Source organism: Syngnathoides biaculeatus, chromosome 11 (genome assembly GCF_019802595.1).
Source record: "Syngnathoides biaculeatus isolate LvHL_M chromosome 11, ASM1980259v1, whole genome shotgun sequence".
NCBI classification, from domain to species: Eukaryota; Metazoa; Chordata; class Actinopteri; order Syngnathiformes; family Syngnathidae; genus Syngnathoides; species Syngnathoides biaculeatus.
In genome coordinates, this window is record NC_084650.1 from 24,756,385 (window position 1) to 24,778,483 (window position 22,099).

Sequence of the window (22,099 nt, forward strand, 5' to 3'; positions counted from 1 at the left end):
CACGCAACCGGAAATGACATTTATCATTGTGACAAGAAGAAGAGGTTCAGCGGAAAAGGTGGCAAAACATTAAACACAAGTCATTGAAGACTTTTTCTGGACAACTAAGAATTATTGTACTACACCGGGTGGGGTGGGGAACGTCATTTACCCTGTAGCGCATTAGTTGCTCGGCATGTCGGTGCACTTCGACGAGAGGAGTGGGCTAGTGCCCTGTCAGACAAGCTGGGGCTCATGGAGCCAAACCATGGAGGAGGTGTTCATCGAAGTCAACGTGCCCCCCGGGACCTCGGCCAAAGATGTCAAGTGTCACTTGGGGGCAAGACATCTCGAGCTCAACGTCCGAGGAGCAGAAATAATCCAAGTAGGTTGGCCTGCTCTCTTTCAGTCGAGCAGTCTCTCTTGTGTGACAAACAAAGAATATTTTTATCATTTTACAAGCAGATAAATAATGATGGCCAAAATGAAGAATTTGGCGACCAAAAAAAAAGAAGGCCCATTTCTCGATGTTTGGTGTGCGCACAAGGAAGAACCCTGCTGGCAAAAACCTGATTGTCAGTCGACCAATCCGATTGCTCAACAGTGTCCGCAAGGGATTAATCACTAAAATGCTTATTAATATTTCATGTACTCTGTTTGGTATTCTATGCTACGAAATCAATAAATCTAACCGAACCTTAAATAACTACACATTGAACTGGTTACTAAAGATGGGACATTGATTGTGTACATTTAATCTTCATTATCGTCTTCGATATATACACGTCTACCTTTCCCAGGACTAAAGGATTTTTAAAAAATATTATTTAACCCGTTACACTCGTAAAATTTTGACAATACTTGTTTATGCGGTGCCACTGCCCTGTTTCCTGACAAGAAGAATAACATTTTTAAAATGAGGACATTACTCCAAAACTCACACAGGTGGAGGGAGGTGGGGGGTGTTAACTGAGGGGCTTTTGGAGGTTGAGGTACAAAGGTGCATGTTCCATGAAATTGTATTAATTTGTTCCCAACAGTCTATACTTTCATAAAGTTTCTGTTGGCTTCACTGCTTTCAGTCTGTATGTGGATGTGATATTTTTTTGTTCAGGTATTTTAGTCGATGTGCTGCCATGCCATCTAGTCTCCCCAGGGCCTTTAGAATGACTTTTGCTGGCGATGTAAGTTAAACTACACAAGCAACAGCACTGATTCTTTAACCAATCAGGTTCCAAATTCTCCTTAGAGGGGGGTTAGCTGGCTCACGTTAACATTAATTGTTTACTCTCAGCAAATCAAGTCAGCCAGTACATCGAACATGCATGTAGTGATGTAGACACATTGATACATTTATAAAGTGGCTCTGCTGTACATTTTTTTCCATCAGGGTATTCGATAAATATTGATTCTCCTGGACAGTGACCAGAAAAATGGAAACTGTCTTCCACCTTCCTCACTTTGCCCAATCTCCATCTTTTGACAGGGCACGTTGTTCGGCACAACTGTGTCTGATGAGGCTACGTGGACACTTGGTAAATTGGGCCACACACATTACTGTAACAGGCTGTTGGCCGGATTCATGCCTTGTGTCGTTACTCTTCACCTATTTTCTCCTTAGAGGACAAATGTCTCATTCGAATTGTGCTGATGAAGACAAACAGAGAGGCGGGAAACTGTTGGTCGTCGCTGTTGGAGGGAGAGTATTGTGCCAATGCTTGGGTTCAGGACCAGATGCAGAGAAAGCTTACACTTGAGAGGTTCCAGCGAGAGGTTAGTTGCTCAGATTTTCAGACTGACGTTTGTGTTTATTTTTATAGCCAATGACAGAGCTGGATTAATGGAACATTTCTTCTTCAGAATCCTGGATTTGACTTCAGTGGTGCAGAGATTTCAGGAAATTTTGCTGGAGGTGGTCCAGACTTTTCCAGTTTACAGAAGTGACCCACACAAAAACCCGTATTGTGGATGTCAGGTTGGCCGAATGAACACTACTGCTGGAATCGCAGCACACAGGACATATGGGTCTAATCGTGTAAAAGACTTTCAGTGTGCATACACTTGACTATGACACCAGTCTTTTCCTGGTGGTTAACAAATGAGTTGGGAGAACCTGTACTGGACCCATTAAGAAACCAAATGCTGCCAACCCACTGGATGCAAAAGATTGCTTCACCTCACCCCCTTCTCTTGAGTTTGTTCACTTTAACACATTTGAAAGTGTGCACACACTTCATCTGTATTGTAAACCTGGCGAGGGGCAGGGGTTCCCCTCCACAGGCTGGCAACATTACTACTTCTTGGACAAGTTCAGGTGTCCCAGAATCGAGTTCTCAGGTGAAGGAGGCAAATGATCCGCCCTTCCCGTATTCGCATCTATCCACAGATACTGCATGGACTATGTAATTATACAACCTAACCCCCCCCCCCCAAAACACATCCGGTGGCTGCATACCATAAGCATTGTTCCCTTTTGACACACTGTTGCTTTTCAAACAAGGATGGACTCAAATTTTTTCAATAAAGTTTTATTGAAAGGTACAAGTCAAACAGTAGATGGTGTATTCAGTCTTTTTTTGTGGGAATTTAAAGTGACACTTTTCATACAACACCAACAAACAGAAAAGGAACTGCAATGCGAATTCCAGATCATATTTCCACTTTTCAGACCAAAAGGTACCATTGTCTTCCAAACTGAAAATCAGGAAGAACAAGTGGCACTTCACACCGTGCCAGTTAATCAAAATGGTGAAAACGACTAATCCGTAACCACTGATTACCACTACGTCAACACCTTCAACTTGCTTTATGAACAAAAAAAAAAAAAGAATCACCTTGGGTAGGAGTGTGCATTCAAGACAGTTAAGCAACCTAGGGTGGAAGTTAAGGATTTTGGGCCCGATTTCTTGGTTCCATATTTTTGTTTCTCAAAATCCTTCTCCCTCCTCTTCCACATGGTGGACTGAGGACCTAGGTGGTTCAATACTTATTAGCTTAAAAACAGGAACCCGTTCCAGGAAATACCAAACACCGTGGTACGGATTCAAACGAGAACATACCTGTCCACCCACATACCCTCGGAACTAAAACTGAGCAGAAGAGTTCTGGGTAATGTACTAGTTTCTGTTATTGCATAAGAAAACCATTTTGACTGAAAGAACACCATCTCAAAGATGATGATCTTTTAGTAAAAATGTGAGCACTGTCACCTGACAAGTTTCATCCAATGACAGAAAAAAAAAATAAGGTTTTGGGGTCAGGTGACAATATGGCAGGTAAGAGTTTAACAAGCCGACTCAGGTATGGTGGGAAGGTGAGCAATCTTGTAGTAGCTATGCTTCAGCTGCCGCGCGGTTCTTCCCGAAATAGTCCAGCGAAGTCTTTGGCCGTTGGGCCGGGAGCACTTGGCAGTGGCGTATTCAGCCAGGCATTTTCCCACCAACTCACGCACACACACAAGATCGCCATCTCTGATCTGCTGGGAAAAAAAGGCAATTGAAACAGAATGGAGAAATTACCAAAATTTCCAGCCTATAAACTGTGACTTTTCACACACTTTCAACCCTGCGGCTTATACAATGATGTGGCTAATTTGTGCATTTTTTCTAACGGCCGCAAGGGGGCACTCGAGCCGAAAAGGTATGCATGAGACTGGTGGAATATATGTGGCGAGGAAGTGATGTTTACCAGTATTTTTTTTTTTTTTTACCTGCCCTGTTAGCAGTGTGCTAGCGTGTTGCTGCCACGTTCTGGCACCGTTTGGAGAGAAAAGCTATGGTGTATTTAAAAAAAAAAAAAAAAAAAAACTGAAAACTTTGTACCATCTTTCTGCGTAAATATCTCATGTTTAAATGTGGCCACATGCGGCTTTTAATCAGGTGAGGCTTGTGTATGTACAAAATGCTTTGTCCTTTAAAAATGTACTGAGTGAGGCTTATAATCAGGTGCGCTCTATAGTCTGGAAATTACAGAGTTTTTTTTTTTTTCCTGACCGCCCCATTCTAAATTTAACCCAAATGTTATTTTAAATCCTCCAGCAGTATTGGAACAACAAAGTCCAGTCCTTTTTGTAAACTGAAGACATTTGGGTTTCAGGTCAAAAGATGAATTTGGACAAAAGTTACAAATTCCAGCTTTTATTTTGTTGTATTGACATCTAGAGGTTTTCAACAACTCAGAACAGAGCACTTTGTGGTTGAAGCCACCAACTTTTCAAGTGAGCAAAATTATGGTGAGCAACTTCTGACTGAATGAATACCTTTTACTATTTAGTGGCATAACCCTTACTTGCAATAACTGCCTCAAACTTGCAACCAGTTTATTTGAAATGTTTTTCCAGGCCTTTACTGCAGCCCCTTTCACGTTATTTATTTCTAGGGCTTTCTCTCTTGAATCTTCTTAAATTGCATGCTCTTTTGGGTTAAGGGCCAGTGACCAACTTGGGTCAGTCTAAAACACTGCACCCACCCAGATGTAAATACCATGAAATATAAGCTAGGATTCTGAACGTTTGTGTCATTCATCTTTCGGTCTAAAATCCAAATGTCTTTGGTATACAATGAAAAAGTAAATTACCTTGCCATTCGAATATTTTGGATGAGGCTTTACCCGTGGACATATTGTACTTACAGTTAGTAGCTTCTGCAGACTTTGGAGCGCTTCAGAGAGTTGGTCCCTGTCCTCTGGGTCATGTTGGTCCTCTACCTCAAGACACAAGAGAGCCATGGCAAGGAGCGACGGCTGGAAAGAAAATGAGAGTCAGGATTATCACTTCTGGTAGAATTTATTATGTGTGACATTTTACAATAGACTTGGGAGTAATGTGGTAGGCCAATTGCTTCTTTGGTATGAGCATGTACGGTGTTATGGCCTGTATAAAAAGGAATTAAAGAATGAATTTAGAGGTTTTACCAGTTTAGAATATTTGAAAATCAAACATAACATGTTTTCAGCGCTTTTGAAGATTTTATATATAAAGTCCTGTTCAAACGTTTTAGGATCCCAAAAGATCTGTTGTTTTAGCCCTGTCATCATGATCTGATAAGTCAGAAATCCACCAAGGCTGAACTAGTCACAGTGAAAACATTACATAGTTATGGCCTGTATAAAAAGGAATTAAAGAATGAATTTAGAGTTTTTACCAGTTTAGAATATTTGAAAATCAAACATAACATGTTTTCAGCGCTTTTGAAGATTTTATATATAAAGTCCTGTTCAAACGTTTTAGGATCCCAAAAGATCTGTTATTTTAGCCCTGTCATCATGATCTGATAAGTCAGAAATCCACCAAGGCTGAACTAGTCATAGTGAAAACATTACATAGTTTTGTGTTTGAATTTGTGTCCATCTGTGTGTTAGTTTGCATGGTGTTTCGTGCAGGATGGGAACAGAAGAGTGGTGCCAATGATTCTGGTGAGGTGAACTGTTTTACTGACTCATAATATACTGAATAAGGATGTCTACCTGGACCCTAATTCATATCCACAGCAAAAATATAATTTGTCTCCTACAGAATCCTTCTACAAAGTTTTGTGTACTACTTAGATGAATGTGGACTTTTGTGAAAATTCCTGAAAATACAAATGTGAGCACTAGGGGGGCCAGGGGCATGCTCCCCCGAGAAATTTTTTTGGGAAAAAAAAAAAAAAAAAAAAAATGGATGGCTGTGGTGTATTCTGGCGATATCTGAACAAAATTCAGACAAAAATATAAAGTAACATTTCTAAGTTCTGACCAAAAAAAAAAAAATTGGGCAGAGGTTCCCCAAAGGCCAAGCCCAGATTTTTTTGTAACTGAATTTCCTTTGCCATGGCTCATGATGTTGATGACTTTCAACGTAAATGCGCTCGCATTACGTGAAGCGGTTCCGAAAATGCGCTTTCATACATGCTCAGTATGGTTAACTTGCATTTCCTGTTTCCGGGTGAATACCGGTTGTTTTTTGAAGCAGCCTTGTTTGGTTAAGAACGTTTATTAAAAAAAACACGTAAATTAATGTCAAGACCACACAAAATAAGCGACGTCTTGAGAGAATGCGAGGGGAGAGGCGTTATTGTTACTAGTGTTAGTGCCTCAACATGGCTACGCTCGTGAAAGCAAAACAACGAACTCAATCGCATGTTCGTTCAATGTTGTCAACTCATATCCGGATTAATTTTAGGCAATTTTCCAGAGCAATTTTCATGAAAATTTAATCCGTAATTCCGGGAAAATCCGGAGGACTTTCATCACTGACTACTAAACGTATTACGTTTTAAAACTCTAAATGGGAAATGCAAAGAGATACAGCAAATTTAAGTTGAAAAACATCTATTGAGACCAAGAGCAACATCTCAATAGAATTGTTAAAAAAAAATAAATAGAAAGGACTGTTGTAACATTGAAGACCAATCTCAATGCCAAGTTTTGAAGGTCTTCGTCTTGTTTCACACTCAACACCCAATAGTCATCTGTCATTTATAAAAGTTACCTACCTTCATTTTGGAGAAGACAAAAGAGCAGTGGCAAGCTTTCAATTGAGCCTCCAATCTCTCAAGGCTCAGTATCTTCTTGCTGTGTAGAAACACACCTCTTGAATAACAGCTTGTTTTTTTATTTGGACGGTAATGATTCTATCAAATTCTTCCCCTAGCCAATTATAATAATTTGTACTCACCCATCTACACCAAGCTCCCCCTGGATGTAGCTGTGAAAAAGGCGGAGGAAGCGCAGCGCAGTGGGTGCCTTCACCTTCCAATTGAGTTTCTCCATAATGATCTTCTCCATTCGCATCATGTCAGACACAGTGAAGCGGTTCTGACTGATGCGGATCAGGTCGTTAGGAAGAGGGATGTTTTTTTTCTCTTCAGAGGACTTCACGGCAATGTAAAAGCAGCATAGACCAACGCAGGACAGGTGCTTTGGTTGAATCTGCACAGAACAGCTCAAATGTCATTTAGCCACTTCAGTCACAAACAAGATTGACGAGTCAGCCATTTTTCAAAGATGTGGACCCCTATCATCCCCTCTCAGTAACATTTTGAATTTTGTCATGAACATTTGCATCATAGCGAAAACAAACATACACCACCAGTGCCAGAGCCCTACGTTTCTGTGATTAAATGCTATTCCTCATATACCCAGCTCTGTGTTACATTTTATGTCAATCTGAACTGATAATGTGAAAATATATACACATTTGATTTTTCTCAAGTTTAGTCAAATTCAATAAATAATTTCATATTCAGTTTGTGGGGCTACATATTGAAGCCCATACATTTTGTTATATCATTGCTCATTACGATGGATAAAGGAACCAATTGAAAATTTGGATATTGATTCTTTAGCACCAGTTCTCGAATCCCAGCCGCAGTGAACAACAAGATTTAATATGTTTTAAAATTGTATCATAAAATCAAAATTTTATAAGTTCTGCTGTTCAAGCAGAAATTCTTTAAACGAATAACTCAAGTGATTATAAACTCAAAAGTTAATGATAAAAATCAATTCATCCAGTGATTCCCAATTTTTTTTGCAGCACTCACCTTTTGGAGATGAAATTCTGTACATACATAGGGATTTTTCAAGCTTGTATTTTGTACGTTTCATTCTCGTTTGTATTTAGCTCAGGTAGTATAGTCATTACCGTTTTCTTCAGTACATGCACTTGTTGTGTGGGACCTACGCACTTCGCGTTATTTTTTTTTTTTTTTTAGCGCGACAAAATAAGGCACCATCTGCCGACAGTTTGAAACTTGCCATCCCAAGAGCTATACGGCCCAATGTCGTTACAACAATAGACTATGCACGCTGCGGGAGGATGTGTGTTAATTTCTGGCTCAGGCAAAAGCTTTCAGCCAATCAAAAGTCACATTCTTAACCCAATTCCTCGTCTCGGACAATCAGAAGCTGCAGTACATACATCTCAAGCACCATGTGATACTCAATCCCTATGTGGAACACTTAAACCATATGGCGAGCACATCGCAACTGCATATAACAAAATGCAGTGAAAGCGGAGCAGTTGGAATCTCTGAACTTTGTACAAACCTTCATGACAGAGAGGAAGCGATCGAGCAAGCTGATGGCCAGAGAGAAAGTCTCTGAGCTGAAACCAAAGAACCTGCTCAGAGTGAGCAGGTCCTTCACCTCCATTTCCCTAAGTCTGCTGGTCATCCTAAGCCCATTGTCAGAAGCACCCTCAATGAGCCTTAAACCGCTGAGCTTTGGCTGGTAGCGGCCCTCCAGGTCTGTTAAAGCCTTCAGTTGTACTGCAAAAGGCAATTCTCCGGGTCCTGTCACTGTGTCAATCATCTGTGGGGAGAACACAGAATACATTGAGCACCAAATCACTCCGTCACACTACGCCAATGTAAGTAGTCTTAACAGAAAACAGTGTAAAAGAATATTAGTTTCACAAGCATAGCCTAGCATTATTAGCACTTGAGACTGTCCTTAAGTATGCATAATTTTCATACATATAATTTGCAGTCTTTAACTTGGCATAATTTGCAAAACCCACGACAATGTTGAGGAAAGCGACACTAAATGACATTGTTAAAACTAATTTTTACATTTGTGGTACAGTGAAAATATTTTTTTCAGGTCAGGGTACTTAAGGTTTTGTTTTTTTTTTTTTTTTACCCCTTAGGGAAAAAAAAAAAAAAAAAAAAAAAAAAAAAAAAAAAAACTTAGTTAGAACCCCCTCCCCCCTCCAGATTTTTAGGGATGAATGACAAGGAGAGCTGATTTTTTTTGTTCCTTAGTTCACAGCATTAAAGCAGGGCTATGGGTTTTAAAAGCATAAAAGTCAAGCCAACCTAGCTCTTAAAAGCTCATTTTTGAAAACCGGTAAAATGATTTTGTTTCTCACTTCTGAGTATGTAAACTATTCAACCTAATAATAAGGAAAATATATTTTGTGCATAGATTTTTTTGCTGTTGTTGTGATCAAAACGGGTATTGTCCATAACTGGCAGTTTTTAAAAAAATGATTTTACTACAGTTTAGAGCTAGTACTTTTGACTAACTTGTGTAAACAGATTTAATAAGTACCCCTACATTGGTACTGTACTTTCAATGTGTTTTCAACATCTAGATGTAAATACCATTACCAGTAAATGAAATCTGGAATTCAAAACGTTTGTCGCACACCCATCATTTTATCTGAAATCCAAATGCCTTCAGTATACAACAATAACAAAGGACTTGACCTCGTCGTTCCAAATCTTTTGGAGGGAGGGCTGTAATTGAACACTTCTGATAACAAGCTTGTGTACATGCAGCGTCTCTTGGCTTGACTTTTCACAGCTAAGTTATTCTGGTGGCCTTTTGCAACTCAGCAGCTGTCAAACTGGGCTCAACCGGACAGGAATGTCAACCGAGAGACGTCACGGGGAGCCGCTACTTTGTTCCTCCCCAAAATTCTTCCAAATCAATTAAATATATCAAGTTGAGTGAGCTAACAGGCTGTTGTGTTGCATTATAAATCCAGTAGTCGTCGGAACGTTTCAAAAGGTAGAAAAGTAATGGCCGTAATGAGTGAAGCAGCGCTAACATGCCCGGACATGTCCCTGCCCAATGTTCAGACAAAGTGACAGAGCTACCACTAGGCCTGGTAACAACAATAACCCAAAGACAAAAGAACCAACTCCACGTCCATATCAAGACCAAAAAGGTCATGACGACAGTTCAAGTGGGACACGTCTCATAATAGAAAAGAAAGCATTTGAACGTACAAGTGTTGGCTAGCACAGCTAATGCTAACCATGGTTGAATATAAACTACAAACGATCAAGTAAAAACGTTTACACTTGGATGCCTTGGTGCGATCAAATGATTTGTTGTGATCGCGGGTGTCACAAAATGTGATTGCTTAAATGTAAAGAAAAGAAAAATAGTTTTACTTACCTTGGCTCAAGTTACGTAGTTCTAGCAATCAAAAAATAATTGTTGGGGTAAAAAGTGTGTTCATCAGGTGTAAAACACCAGAAAATGTAAGTATGAACTTTATTTGGAGAGTTTTAAGCATAGATTTTGTACCTGTCTATGCACACCCCCGACCCTTGGAGTAAGGCGACGGGGAAAAGGACAGATTTGGAGTTTAATAGGGACTTAAAACTAGTCCCATGACCTAACACGGCGAGCTGTCATTGGTCATAGATCCTTGATGGTCGTTTTTCTGTAATTCCATTGGACAATTTCCTCGTCTGTCATAAATACGCCCCGCCTTTTGTAAACGATGCAGCCAATCACACGACGGAAAGGAGACACTTGGTTGCGAGAAACGTCACTCATTAACATTGAAAGCGACACGAAAATGCTCATTTTAATATTATTCAAATAAACCTCACCAGGCATAAAGATTTTAACGAATAATTTACGACAGTAAATTATTGGGCAATACAATAATATTCATAATTTATAATTACCTCAGTTTCACAGCTCTGAAAACATTTGTTGAAATTCAATGTAGCAAATTGACACTGTGACTAAGAAATTTCACCTCTTTTTCAACATTGACTGTAGGAACTTTTTAGAACAGTATGGAATTGAAATTTATCTGTATCATGTATTTTCTCAAGGACACTGTCTGCTTTTATTTGAACACAACACAACAAAACCAGGTACAGTTTCAATAAAATTAGTATTTATTACATCATTTGGCCAACACAGATCAAACATTTGATCATACATATAATGATTACGTGTACAACAGCGAATTACTGTTCTGACACTCAGCAATTTTGATGCCACGCGAGCACTGTAACGTAAACATTCATTGGCTGTGTCATGAGATGTAACCCTATAAAACTCCTCAGTACGTGCTGCCTTTTTATAAGTTCCAATTTTTTGCTTCTATTTAATAATATGTGTTCTTAATAAACTAATGCCTCAAGATTTTGCTAGTAAAAGAAAGACAGTTTAATGACAGAAGAAGGCTTCCACCAGTAAAATAATAATAATACTTATCACGATCTGAAAATCCTTAAACTGGCTTATGGCACTAAAAATGGTCATGGTTGGAAAATATTTTGTATTATATTTTTTAATATTGTTCTTATATATGTAATTTAGGACAAATAGCAGCAGTTCAATAATCATATTTCATTGGAGAATTGATGGCAGAGGTTTTACCGGGTGACATTGGCTCATGCAACTGAAGCACGCATTTCCACTTATAAGTATTAACTGTTAGTATGGCAAGGTGCTTATCATGCTAATGAAAGCATATTATAGTCTCTGATTAATACAGAATTTAAATGATAAAAAAATAATAATTTAGTATGACCATGTAACTTTATGATTTATTATTATGTATTATTTCACAGTGAAGTCAGTCAAAAGTACATGGCAAATTAAAGAGGAGCACATTCAAAATGATGACTTTTTCCATAGAAGGAAGTTTCATTCTTGGGAGATGGTTATCAGTCATGCACAATCCATGGTACTACAGAGCAGAGAGGAAAAAGGAAGACACTTGGCAACGTTTGAAGTGCTCTTCGGTAAAAGTGCTCATTCAAGTGTGAAAAATAACACAATTGCTTGTCCGTCCATTGCTTGTTGGCGTAGTTAGTAGAAAGTCCACTAATTCAAATTCCTGGATGAGGTTAAGGAGCACGCAGAGGGAAGACTAAAGAAGCTATGAGAAGAAAAGACAAAACGTGAACAAGATATTACTCACACTCCAAGTTATTTGTTAGTTGTTAATTAAGCGAAAAATGTAATTTTGTTATTTTTGTTCAGAGGCACACGGTTTAATAACCTAAAATGCTGGAGTCCCATTCTGTAATGGAAATATTACCCTTTGTTATGTTTGTTATATACTTACTGGAGATTGCATGGAAAACTCTTACACATTCTAAGAAGATCCAATACATAATTCTGCCTTTTTAAATATTTCATTTGATTGAGACAGTATTTTTATAGGATTATTGCTTTTTTGTGTTATGCACTGTACAACTGAATTCCACCAGACTAAGAACTATCGCGAATATATTGATTCACTTTTTTATTTTATGTATTTTTCTTACAATCAATACAAAACGTACAAATGCACTGTTCAAATGGCAGGTTTTGGTGACATAAAAATGAGACCAAGATAATTAATTTCAAAACTTATTTCACCATTATTGTGACCTTTAACTTGTATAACGCAACTGAAAATCAACCGAAACCTTCGAGACTAAGGCCCCAGTTCTAGCTGAAGAAAAATAGCTCCAATGCTTTATTGTACATATTGTGTTGTTTTTATGGTCAGTAGTGTTGTGTTTGTGGCCACCATATTTTTGGAATTACAGTATGGCCAAATAAACTTTAGCTGAAAAATTATGGGGGAAAAAAATCCACAAAATCTCCCAAAGGCATGTGGGAAAATTGTGTCATCATTCTGTGGAAAACTAAAGAAAAGTCTATTAAAACAAATGTTATTTGGGGTTATTCATAGTCACTTTAAATGGTGATCGGTGTGTTTTGACTCCTATTAAAGCTAAATGAATGAAATGGAATGAAATGAAATGATTTGTATGAGTTCCATTTGTACATCAAGAAAAACTGCCATTTAAACAGGGGTGTGTAGACTTTTCATATCGATATAAAGGCAAACACTTTCCTACAGATATTGTATAAGAGCTAATTCAATTGCGAGAGTGTACCTAATGATGTGACCAGGGAGGTAGTCTATAGTTTAATGTACATTATCGAAAAGAAAAAATCTTAATTGTGTTCTGATCACTATTATATAATGTTAAACTTAATAAAATTATATAATAAAATGAAACCATGAAAAATACTGATTTTAGATGCTGAGAGTAATTTACAAAAATCAGTTCATTGCGATCAGCCCACTGTTTTTTTTTTTTTGTTTTTTTTTTACAGAAAATCTGAAAACACATTCAAGGCAAGAACATAAAACAACAGCAGCTACAAGTATTGAAAACAGTCCATTGATTTGTTTTTATGTGTCTCACAGAGTCAGGATCAATACAGTGAGCAAAGCTAGCGTTATCATCGGTAAGTACACAGTGGATTACAGCGGGCGCGTTCATATTCTGGCTCATACAAGCACCACAGTCTTTTTCACCCATGCTGACGGCAGACACATTCATGGTTTCCCTGGATGATTGTTCCATAAATCAACTGAAAAGGGACAAGATATACAACAACAAAATAGAGAGGGAGGTGAACAAACATGGGATCAAAAACACAAAGGGATGACGTGACGAGATGGGTCAGTTTAATCTGTCTCTCAGGTCTTGTCGGAGCCTGGAACCAGTTCTGTAACGTGTTCAAAGCTCTGGCTTTAATTCCCTTACATCCTGCTACATTTCCCTTATTTAATCCTGAACAGCAGGCGTGTATATTTTCCGCACAGAACTCCTCTTGACATATGGTGTGTCCTTCTGTGCAATATAATTTGGTACTGTGAGGTCATCCGTGTCAGCAGTGAGACCAGTCGTATGTAAACACAATTGCCCCTGCCTGATACCGTCTGGCAGGTCAGCCCGCAGAGACAGAAGCATCAGGCTGTGTCAAACTGTGATACATCCTACTGTGTTTGGGCACATGGTGTCACTCTCAATCTGTCCCTGGATCAGTATATGAGCAATACATGGCTCCTGGGAGGATGTCACTACCTCATTAATCACGTCCCGTCTACACAGCCTGCCACGGAGAACAGGCTACTGTCCACACTTGCATGGTAGCCTTTAATCAAAATAACCTTGCTCGGGTGACCAGACATGAGCACTGGACGGTCAAGCAGAATCAGATCCTGGGTGCTGGTTCACCTCCAATTTGTTCAAATTTAGCAGTCATTTTTACTAATGGAAATAATGGATCTACAAATAATTTCTTCAGCGTGGTTAAGATGTCATCATTATGGAATATTCTATAAAATCTTTCATTTTACATGTATACAGTCAATTAAATTACTTTCAAGCAAGTTCAGTCAAGCAGACCAGGAAAAACGCATCCAGGCGTTTATCTCAAGGAGACATGACTATTGTAATGGTCTTCTGACTGGACTCCCCTAAGAGAGCATCAAACAGCTGCAGCTCATTCAGAATGCTGCAGTTCGGGTTCTGACCAGAACAAAGAGGTCAGAGCATACAAGTAGAATTCTAAAGTCTTTACAACTTTACAATAGATTTTAAAGTTCTGATACGGATCTATAAATCACTACATGGTAAAGGTCCTGAATACATGAAAGACGTCCTTATGGATTACAAACCCAGTCGGGCCTTTATTTTGCCAAGGCAAACATATTACATCAGAAATATCTCACGGCACACCACCAAACAAAAATGTCCCCGAAAAAAGTGTATTGAAGTAATAATCTCGTCTCACTTTTATAAATCTGGGTCTTTTCCTTTGAACACAAATCAGATATAGTTGTAGTAATCCATGATGTGACTCAAGCGTCAAAAACCAGTCGGCATCAGGTGGGTACATGGGCTAATTGTACCTTCTGCCCTCAAGTGCAAGAGCATATAGTTTTCCTGCTTGTCACTATATATTTGCTCTGACTTTAGTGACTTTTTCCCCTACTAAGAATGTGGGTCAAATTTCAAATATTACCTTGGGGGTGTTTGACTGTTTAAGTTGAGAATTTGTTTGCCACATTTTTTTTACAAAGCAATTGTGATCAGATTCAACCACGATTAAAGAAAAGGGGACTTACTTCTTCTTGTCCTTGTCCTTCTTGAGAGGATGAGCGGCACCTTGGAGAGGCTGCCCCATCAGCGTCTCTGTGGCAACCCTCCTCCTGTTGAACGCATTCATCTCTTCCTCCAGTTCCCGCCGTTTCTCCTCTAGGTTCTTCTTTTCTTCCTGGTGTAGCCGTTTGAGCTGCTCAAACCTCTCGTGCAGCTAAGGACGGAGTACAAAATAAGAATTGGACATAATTTCCCTGGCGTGTTATCTGTGCAAACCATCACCTCTTTTTCCTTTTCTTTCAGCTCTGCTTCAGTCTCCTTTACTTTTGTGACAAACATCTGCCTCATTCCTTCCTCCTGGTGTTGAAGTTCTCTGAAGAACTCCTTCCTCTTGGCTTCGTATGTCTCCTGTAAGCTGCAGATCAGGGTAAATGCAGTTTTACTAACGCGGATAGTGTTAATAACTCGGATACTGACTGTATTTCAAATGAATAGTCCCCATTGGAATTAGAGGCTGACACTGGAGTGGATGTTGACTACCGCTCCCTCCCACCCCCACAGAGGTTGATCTCCCTCCCACTCAATCCCAAACGGGTGTTCAAAAAACTAATCCCACTAGCTCCCATTCCCAACCACACCACAGCCCACCTGCAAGAGATCAATGTTCTTTTTCAAGCTAAAAAAAATATCTCAAGTGGACACAAAGTATAGAACAGTATTACAAGCCTGCACAAATACAAGACCATGCCAATCTACAGTATATACAATCTCCTTTTCAGAGATTACAAATGTATCATTAAGTGCCAACTCTTGAAAAAACATCCATCCATCCATTGTCAGAGCCGCTTGTCCTCATGAAGGTTACTGGAGTGCTGGAACAAATCCTAGCTGTCATCAAGCAGGAGGAGGGGTACACCCTGTAATGGTTGTCAGACGATCGCAGGGCATATGGAGACAGACAACAGTTGCGCTCACATTCACACCAAGGGGCAATTTAGAGTGTCCAATTAATGTTGCACGTTTTTGAGATGTGGGAGTGCCGGGAGAAAACCCACGCAAGCACACGGAGAACATGTAAACTCCTCACAGACAGGACCGGGATTGAACCCTTGGTCCTCAGAACTGTTAAATAGTTTCCATGCCGCAACATTTAGGCTTTATTATCTCACCTGAACGATTTGCTGTTGGGGTCTGCATCCTTGAAGCCCATCTCCTCCAGTTTGCAGCGGCGGTAAAGCTCATAGTGGCGTGTGTGCGTTTGCTCACGAAGATCCTCCATGTTGACGCGCAGCAGCATCTCCCTCAATTTCACAAAATCACAATGGTTTTCATTCTCCACTAGGGGACAAAAAGGATCAGTCAAGCACATTCAGAATCTTGATTGACTTAAATATCTGGATACTTAAAATGTGTGAGTCGCACTCACCCTGTACTGAACCCCAAGGGTACAATCTTGCTTTGACCATCTTATTGCCTACTTTCACATCTTCCACACTGCCGACCACAGCAAATGGCAGATGAGTCTGTTAAAGAAAAAGGTAACTCGTGTTGCCACATTGTGAGTCATTCGGTAATAAATGAATAGGCTCATTTGACAATATTGTGACTACAACTATTCAAATTCAAATTAAATAATGCAAAGGGCCACAAAAAAACCCCACTGTCATGTACCCCCAAGTAGTGTGAAAACCTCTGTCATTTTGTGGCTTTTCTCAGCATTGAAGTGGAATGCAAAACTAAAACACTAAATTGGTGATGACATCATTTGAACTTTAGAATTGTAAATTTGGGTAAGCATTGCCATTGATTGGCTCCATCCAGAAGAATTTCAAAGTGAACCCCAGAATTATTGACACTTGCCTAATGAAAGATGAATAATCTGTCTCTTGGTCTTCGTGTGCTCCATCCTAGATGTATTTTGTGTTTGTGTGTGGGGGGAGCAAGGGGTTTGGGGGAGTGTTGTTTTTATGACTGAGTGAGTCCATGTGTGAGACTCACATTCATGGAAGAATTGATCTCGGCCACGGCCTCATCCTCTGTCGGAAACTGGTAAATCTGCACTCCATTGCTGACCAGCTCGCTCATGATCTTGATCTTGAACTTGTCCAGTTCACTCCTGGATACAGTATCTGCCTTTGCAATGACGGGGATGACATTTACCTGGAAGCAAACAACAAACCTGAATCATTGTATGAACTGCAAATAAACCCCCCACCACCATTTGGCGGTCACCTTGCTGTCGAGCTTTTTCATAGTGACGAGATCCAGAGACTTGAGGGAGTGGCCGTTGGGAGCGATGAAATACAGGCAGATGTGGATTCTTGTGTCATGGAAATTGTACAGGGAACGTTTTATTTTTAGCTCCTCTTCCAGGTACCTTTCAAACTGATTGTCAATATACTCTACAATGGGTTTATAACTGTACAGGGGAAAAAAAGAAAACATTCTTTTCAGTTATTACAGAAGGAAACCTTGTGTTTTTATCTTTGTAAAATCACTGCCAATCACTTCTTGAACAATCTATTGAGACCTCTGATATATGTATATATATTTTTTTCTTTGTTTGAGTCCATCTATTCACCTCCTGTACCGCTTATTCTCACTAGGGATGCGACTGAGTCAATTTCCTTGCTCAATACATTCTAAGAGCAACAAGAGTTTAAGTTCCTTTCACCTTATTGTGCATTTTCTATACCGTTTCACCGTCACCTTTCTTCTTTGTTGATCTGGTCTCCAAAGCCGACAGTGTGCACAATGGTCAGCTTGAGGTTGACGTTGCTCTCCTGCAGGTCATACGTGTGTGGTCGGAGAAGCACGTCTTGCTCATAGTGGCTGGCCTCTTCATTTTCAAACCTCGTATTGAAAAGTGTGTTCATTAGCGTGGATTTGCCAATCCCGGTTTCCCCTATAGGAGAAGCGCACAAAGAAACGACAGGTGGTGAACAGCCGTGAGGGGGGAAAGGAAGAGTGCATGGACATTTTTATTGATGATGAATTCTGACTTGCCTATGCAGAGAATGTTGAAGCTGAAGCCCTGTGTGACTGATTTGCTGACCAATTGATCCGGAAGACCGTCAAAGCCGACGTGGCCACCCAGCTCCAAGGTTCGTTTGTCTTCATTCTGAAGTGTTGGAACACAGCAGTGATTTTCAAGTGTGCCACGAGTATCACAAGTGGAATGCGAATAAGCAGTATGGAAAATGGATAGATGGACAATATTATACTCAACGGTTTTCGATTGCCCTTTGGTGGATGAATGTGGGTGAATGTGTGAGCTTCGGTAAAACATTTTGGGCACCGTGATTGTGTAGCTAAAGCACAACATATGTGCGAACCATGTACCATTTAATTGAATCACAGTACAGTTTTTAATTCTCCTATATTCAAACACAATTTAAGCCATTTTCAAGCTTTTCCTGCAACTTCTGTAAGAGCTGTTGAATTGCTCCTTTACATACAGTACACATATAGCACTAGTAATTATTTAACTTTTTCAGATTAATGGGCTGCGGCGCATTGGATGACTCATTAGCACATTTGCCTCACAGTTCCTGCCCCCACCCATTTGGAGTTTGCATATACTGTACTCCACGTGCCGGTGTGTTTCTGTTTTTGTTTTCTTTTTTACGAGTACCCATAGCTCAGTGGTTAGAGCATTGGTTTGGTAAACCAGGGGTCGTGAGTTTATTTCTCACTGGGGCCTCCACTGCCCAAAAGGGGTTGCGTCAGGAAGGGCATCCGGCGTAAAAACTCGGCCAAACAAATATGGGCGTTTATCTGAGATGACACGCTGTGGACACCCCTAACGGGACAAGCCGAAAGAAAGATAGAAAGACACAGATGGTAGGTTGCTTGAAGACTCCAAATTGCCCGTAGGTGTGAATGTGTAAATGGTTGTTTATATGCGTCCTGCGACTGGCTGGCAACCACTTCAGGGTGTGCCCTGCCTCCTGCCCGTTGACAGTTGGGATAGGCTCCAGCACTCCTATGACCCTTGTGAGGATGAGCGTCTAAGAAAATTGATGAATGGCAGGATTTACAACGTCCACAACCCTGGTAGTGAGCAGTACACAGAGCAGAGGAATGGTTGGAGATTTATAGCCTTAGTGTAGCCATGGTTAAAAAAAATAAAAATAGCAGATTTAAGGAAGTTTATGCACACAACATTTAACTGGATCATAAACAGAATGTAACAAGCACTTTAGATTAAGTGGGATGAAGTTAAACTAATGAAAGCCCTTCATTCAAAATTCAGTGTAAAAGGCCTTGTGCTGGATTACATTTCTAATGTCTCCTTTGGATGTCATTACAACAGATGGTGGTGTGTGTGTGTTATTTATTATATGTAGTGTTAACATACAAGAATGGGTCATGTCGCTATCTATGACGACAGTTTGCTTAGTATGTCGAATGTTGTAAAGTACGCCATTCTGCGTGGTTTTACGGTTGAAAGTGTATCAGTAAATTGGCCACTTGTTACAGAATAATTTACAGATTGCAATGTTTACTGATCGCCTATTTGTTGGCTTGCAGCATTTGTATGCACAGCGACAACTAATTAGTAGTGCTGGTCCATACAGTTGAGAAATCGGCATTTTCCAAGAGACTCAGCATGAGGACTGGGATGTGTTTAATACAACGCTCATTCTCGGGCTCTTTGACACAGACATACAAAGAGCTCTTTATCTAGATGTTGTTTCACAAACTGGGAGGCTATCCAAGCTGCTAGCCTGGTGGTAGCCATAAGCCACTCAGTCCTCACAGCTGAGAATGCCACATTGGCAAATTGCATCCTCTTAAAGCTCATATTTATCATCACGCATTGCGGAATGTCACTTATCTTCATTACCGTGTGCTGTCCCACATGGAAAGCTCTTCAAAAATTTATTTGATATCCTAGATATTCAGCTTTAGGTCCATGTACTAGTACACTGGCTCAACTCAACTTAATTTTATTTATAGAGCATCTAAGGAGCAAACAAAATGTAGCTGAAACAAAGTGCTATACATCTAAAAATGTAACGTGAAACTAAATTGAACATAATTCAAATATCCAAACACAATAAAAACAAATCCAACAATAAACGTGCTATTACTAGTGACCATATAACATTTATTGTCGTATGTACTTTATACTCTTAGTTAGCATCTAGCACTTCACGAGTAGTACTAGTAGTGCACAAATACCAACTATTGCAGTTTTGCCTTATTAGTAACGTCCTACTCATTCATATGCCAAAGTTATCCTACTAAGGTGATTTTTTTTCAACTTGTAAGACAGACATTTTACTAGTCCACAGTAATCGTTTTACTTGTGTACTGACATTTCTGCACATTGCTAGGACAACGTTGGCATACTAGTACAAGATACAGTAGATGCTACTACTGAGACCAAACTACTAGTGGACATTTTTGGTGCTTTAGGGTCGGGGATGTTACTAGTACATAGCACATGCCTACCAGTTGGGCCAAGAAGGTTTATTTCTGCTGCACTGTTTTTAACTGCATACTAGTAGCACAAGATTGACACGAGTACACAACAGCTCCCTCGTTATTCTACAATGCGCCAATTGTCCTGTGATGACAAGGTCCATATACTGGTGCACGGATCTTAAGATGGATATGAAAGGTATAGTCCATCAATCTTTAGAGGGCTTATTTGTTGTGAAGTGGCAGAGCACTGCTGAATGTTAAAGTAAGTCACTTGACTCTGCAGCCATTTATCCTCTTAACCGCGTCGCCGCGCGCTGTCCCGTGATTCCTTCAGACGAGACGCATTAGAGTGTGCACGCACAGGTCCGGGCCGGCCTGCAGCCATTCGATTTGGAAACGACAGCGCATCGATGTGCAGCATCAGGAGAAAATTCGCGTGTATCCCCGAGTCATTGCGGAAAGGCGCGCTCGAAACACCTCCATCCCTTTATATTGCCCGTACACATACTTGTGTGAGATAACTCAATGCGAGTGGTTATGGGGAGTTCATACTTACTGCGAAAACGTCCGCCTCGCTGGCCGCCATGGTCACAAGTGTCTCCCTCCTCATCGCTGGAGCACGCTGCATTTTTAAATATGGCCGCTTGGAGGCAACACCCCATCACGACATGACAGGCCAAGCTCGTTCCATGGCCAAAGAGCGCAGTTCAGCGCCACTGCACAGCGGCGGTTGTTTTGCTTGTGACGACAGTGACCTCATCAACTAAATGCTTTCCCAGTCAGGGCTTCTGGACGTTGCTGTTAAAATGGCAAACGAGTTGTTGCCCTGCTTGTTCACGCATGTCACAGACACATTACCTGAATTTCGCCAATCTATTATACAAACGTGAATGAGGCACGCGTCTTGGCGTCTCCTTGTGGCACAGGGCTAATATTGCAAATAAACTTAGATCATGATGTAGAGTCTACGTGAAGCTTTTTTTTTTTACCCATGAAAACAAAATTGAGACCGCATAGGCTCGGTTTCATGTTTGATAATATAAACTAGCTAAAATGGTAAACTTCATTTTTCAATCCGATCTTTTTTTAGACCGTATAAAACTAATTAGGACAGATTGGTTTACTAATTGAGCTATGTCCAATGTTCTTAAGACATTTTAATGAAAAGTAGCTGCAACATTCATGTTCTTATGTTATTTAGATATGTTTTTGGGACCTAAAATCTTGGTCATATATTCAATTGTCACAATTAGATTACACACATTACAAAATTTTATAAGCACTTAATAAAGTTTCTACGATGTGTTATCAGCTAATATCATAATCACGTGTATTTGTGGCGCGAGTCCTCCGGCGGAAGTGACGTCACCCAAGCGTTAATGTTTTAAATCCATGTTAAAAATTCGTTTTATCTCTTTTTTGTTTTTTTGCATTTCCACTTTGAAATATTTCGGGCACTGCACGTTTTTTTGATTGTACTTTAATATTATTGTATTCTGTTTGTTTTAAATGCTTATAATCAGTTTTGTTGTTGCTTTTAAATGCTTTTATTTATGTAAAGCACACCGAGTAAACTTGCGTATCCTATCTGAAATGCTTTATGTAAATAAACCTGCTTTGCTTTGCTCACAATTTATTTTTCTATTTTCATCCACCTTCACGGTTCTTGTGTCATACATGCTCTCTATGCGAGTTTTTGTTTAAAGATAATAAAAATAATGATAATTATTATTACTATTATTACCATTATGAAGAGAATCCACAGCTTGATGGGTTTGTTTTGTCTCCAATTTGATGATGCTGCTGTAAAAGTGATCCAAAATATTTTTGTCAAGACTTATTAGAGGAACCGTGAGAGTGATGTCTTGAAGTGCGTTGGGGGGCGACGCAACACCGGAAGTGGCAAGTCGGATAAGTGGACTCACACGGGAGGAAATTATCCCTGCTTGTTCCACGAGTCTTTATATGTCGTCGTGTCTCGATCGGACTACAGCGTCGATGGCTTTGACTCAAGAGTCCGTTTTGACTTTTTTACTGGAGCGGGGGGGCACAGT

The 22,099-nt window shown here is 39.9% G+C and overlaps 3 protein-coding genes across 5 annotated transcripts; 1 reads left to right on the forward strand and 2 right to left on the reverse strand.

The window, feature by feature from the left end:
- The first annotated feature begins 34 nt into the window (after window positions 1-34).
- On the forward strand, window positions 35-2,987 carry nudcd2 (NudC domain containing 2). Its single transcript, XM_061836139.1, has 4 exons — window positions 35-364; window positions 1,466-1,514; window positions 1,601-1,752; window positions 1,840-2,987. Exons 1-4 carry the CDS (start codon window positions 176-178, stop codon window positions 1,921-1,923), a joined length of 474 nt encoding a protein of 157 aa, XP_061692123.1. The 5' UTR covers window positions 35-175; the 3' UTR covers window positions 1,924-2,987.
- Window positions 2,988-3,091: 104 nt separating this feature from the next.
- Window positions 3,092-10,056, reverse strand: ccng1 (cyclin G1). 2 transcript variants are annotated; one of them, XM_061836136.1, is made up of 6 exons: window positions 9,868-10,056; window positions 8,008-8,271; window positions 6,635-6,888; window positions 6,453-6,531; window positions 4,609-4,719; window positions 3,092-3,457 (listed from the first exon to the last, which is right to left on the reverse strand). In XM_061836136.1, exons 2-6 carry the CDS (start codon window positions 8,269-8,271, stop codon window positions 3,263-3,265), a joined length of 903 nt encoding a protein of 300 aa, XP_061692120.1. In that variant the 5' UTR covers window positions 9,868-10,056; the 3' UTR covers window positions 3,092-3,262. The 2 variants fall into 2 exon arrangements, with proteins under 2 accessions (XP_061692120.1, XP_061692122.1); XM_061836138.1 differs by having other exon boundaries at window positions 3,092-3,454; window positions 9,868-10,054.
- A 571-nt stretch (window positions 10,057-10,627) lies between these two features.
- LOC133509250 (septin-8-A-like) lies at window positions 10,628-21,124 on the reverse strand. 2 transcript variants are annotated; one of them, XM_061836133.1, is made up of 10 exons: window positions 20,602-21,124; window positions 17,619-17,733; window positions 17,322-17,517; window positions 16,845-17,031; window positions 16,611-16,772; window positions 16,039-16,135; window positions 15,782-15,950; window positions 14,895-15,027; window positions 14,639-14,826; window positions 10,628-11,599 (listed from the first exon to the last, which is right to left on the reverse strand). In XM_061836133.1, the coding sequence occupies exons 1-10, from the start codon at window positions 20,671-20,673 to the stop codon at window positions 11,545-11,547; spliced, it is 1,374 nt and encodes a 457-aa protein (XP_061692117.1). In that variant the 5' UTR covers window positions 20,674-21,124; the 3' UTR covers window positions 10,628-11,544. The 2 variants fall into 2 exon arrangements, with proteins under 2 accessions (XP_061692117.1, XP_061692118.1); XM_061836134.1 differs by lacking the exon at window positions 10,628-11,599 and adding an exon at window positions 12,958-13,095.
- Window positions 21,125-22,099: the final 975 nt, after the last annotated feature.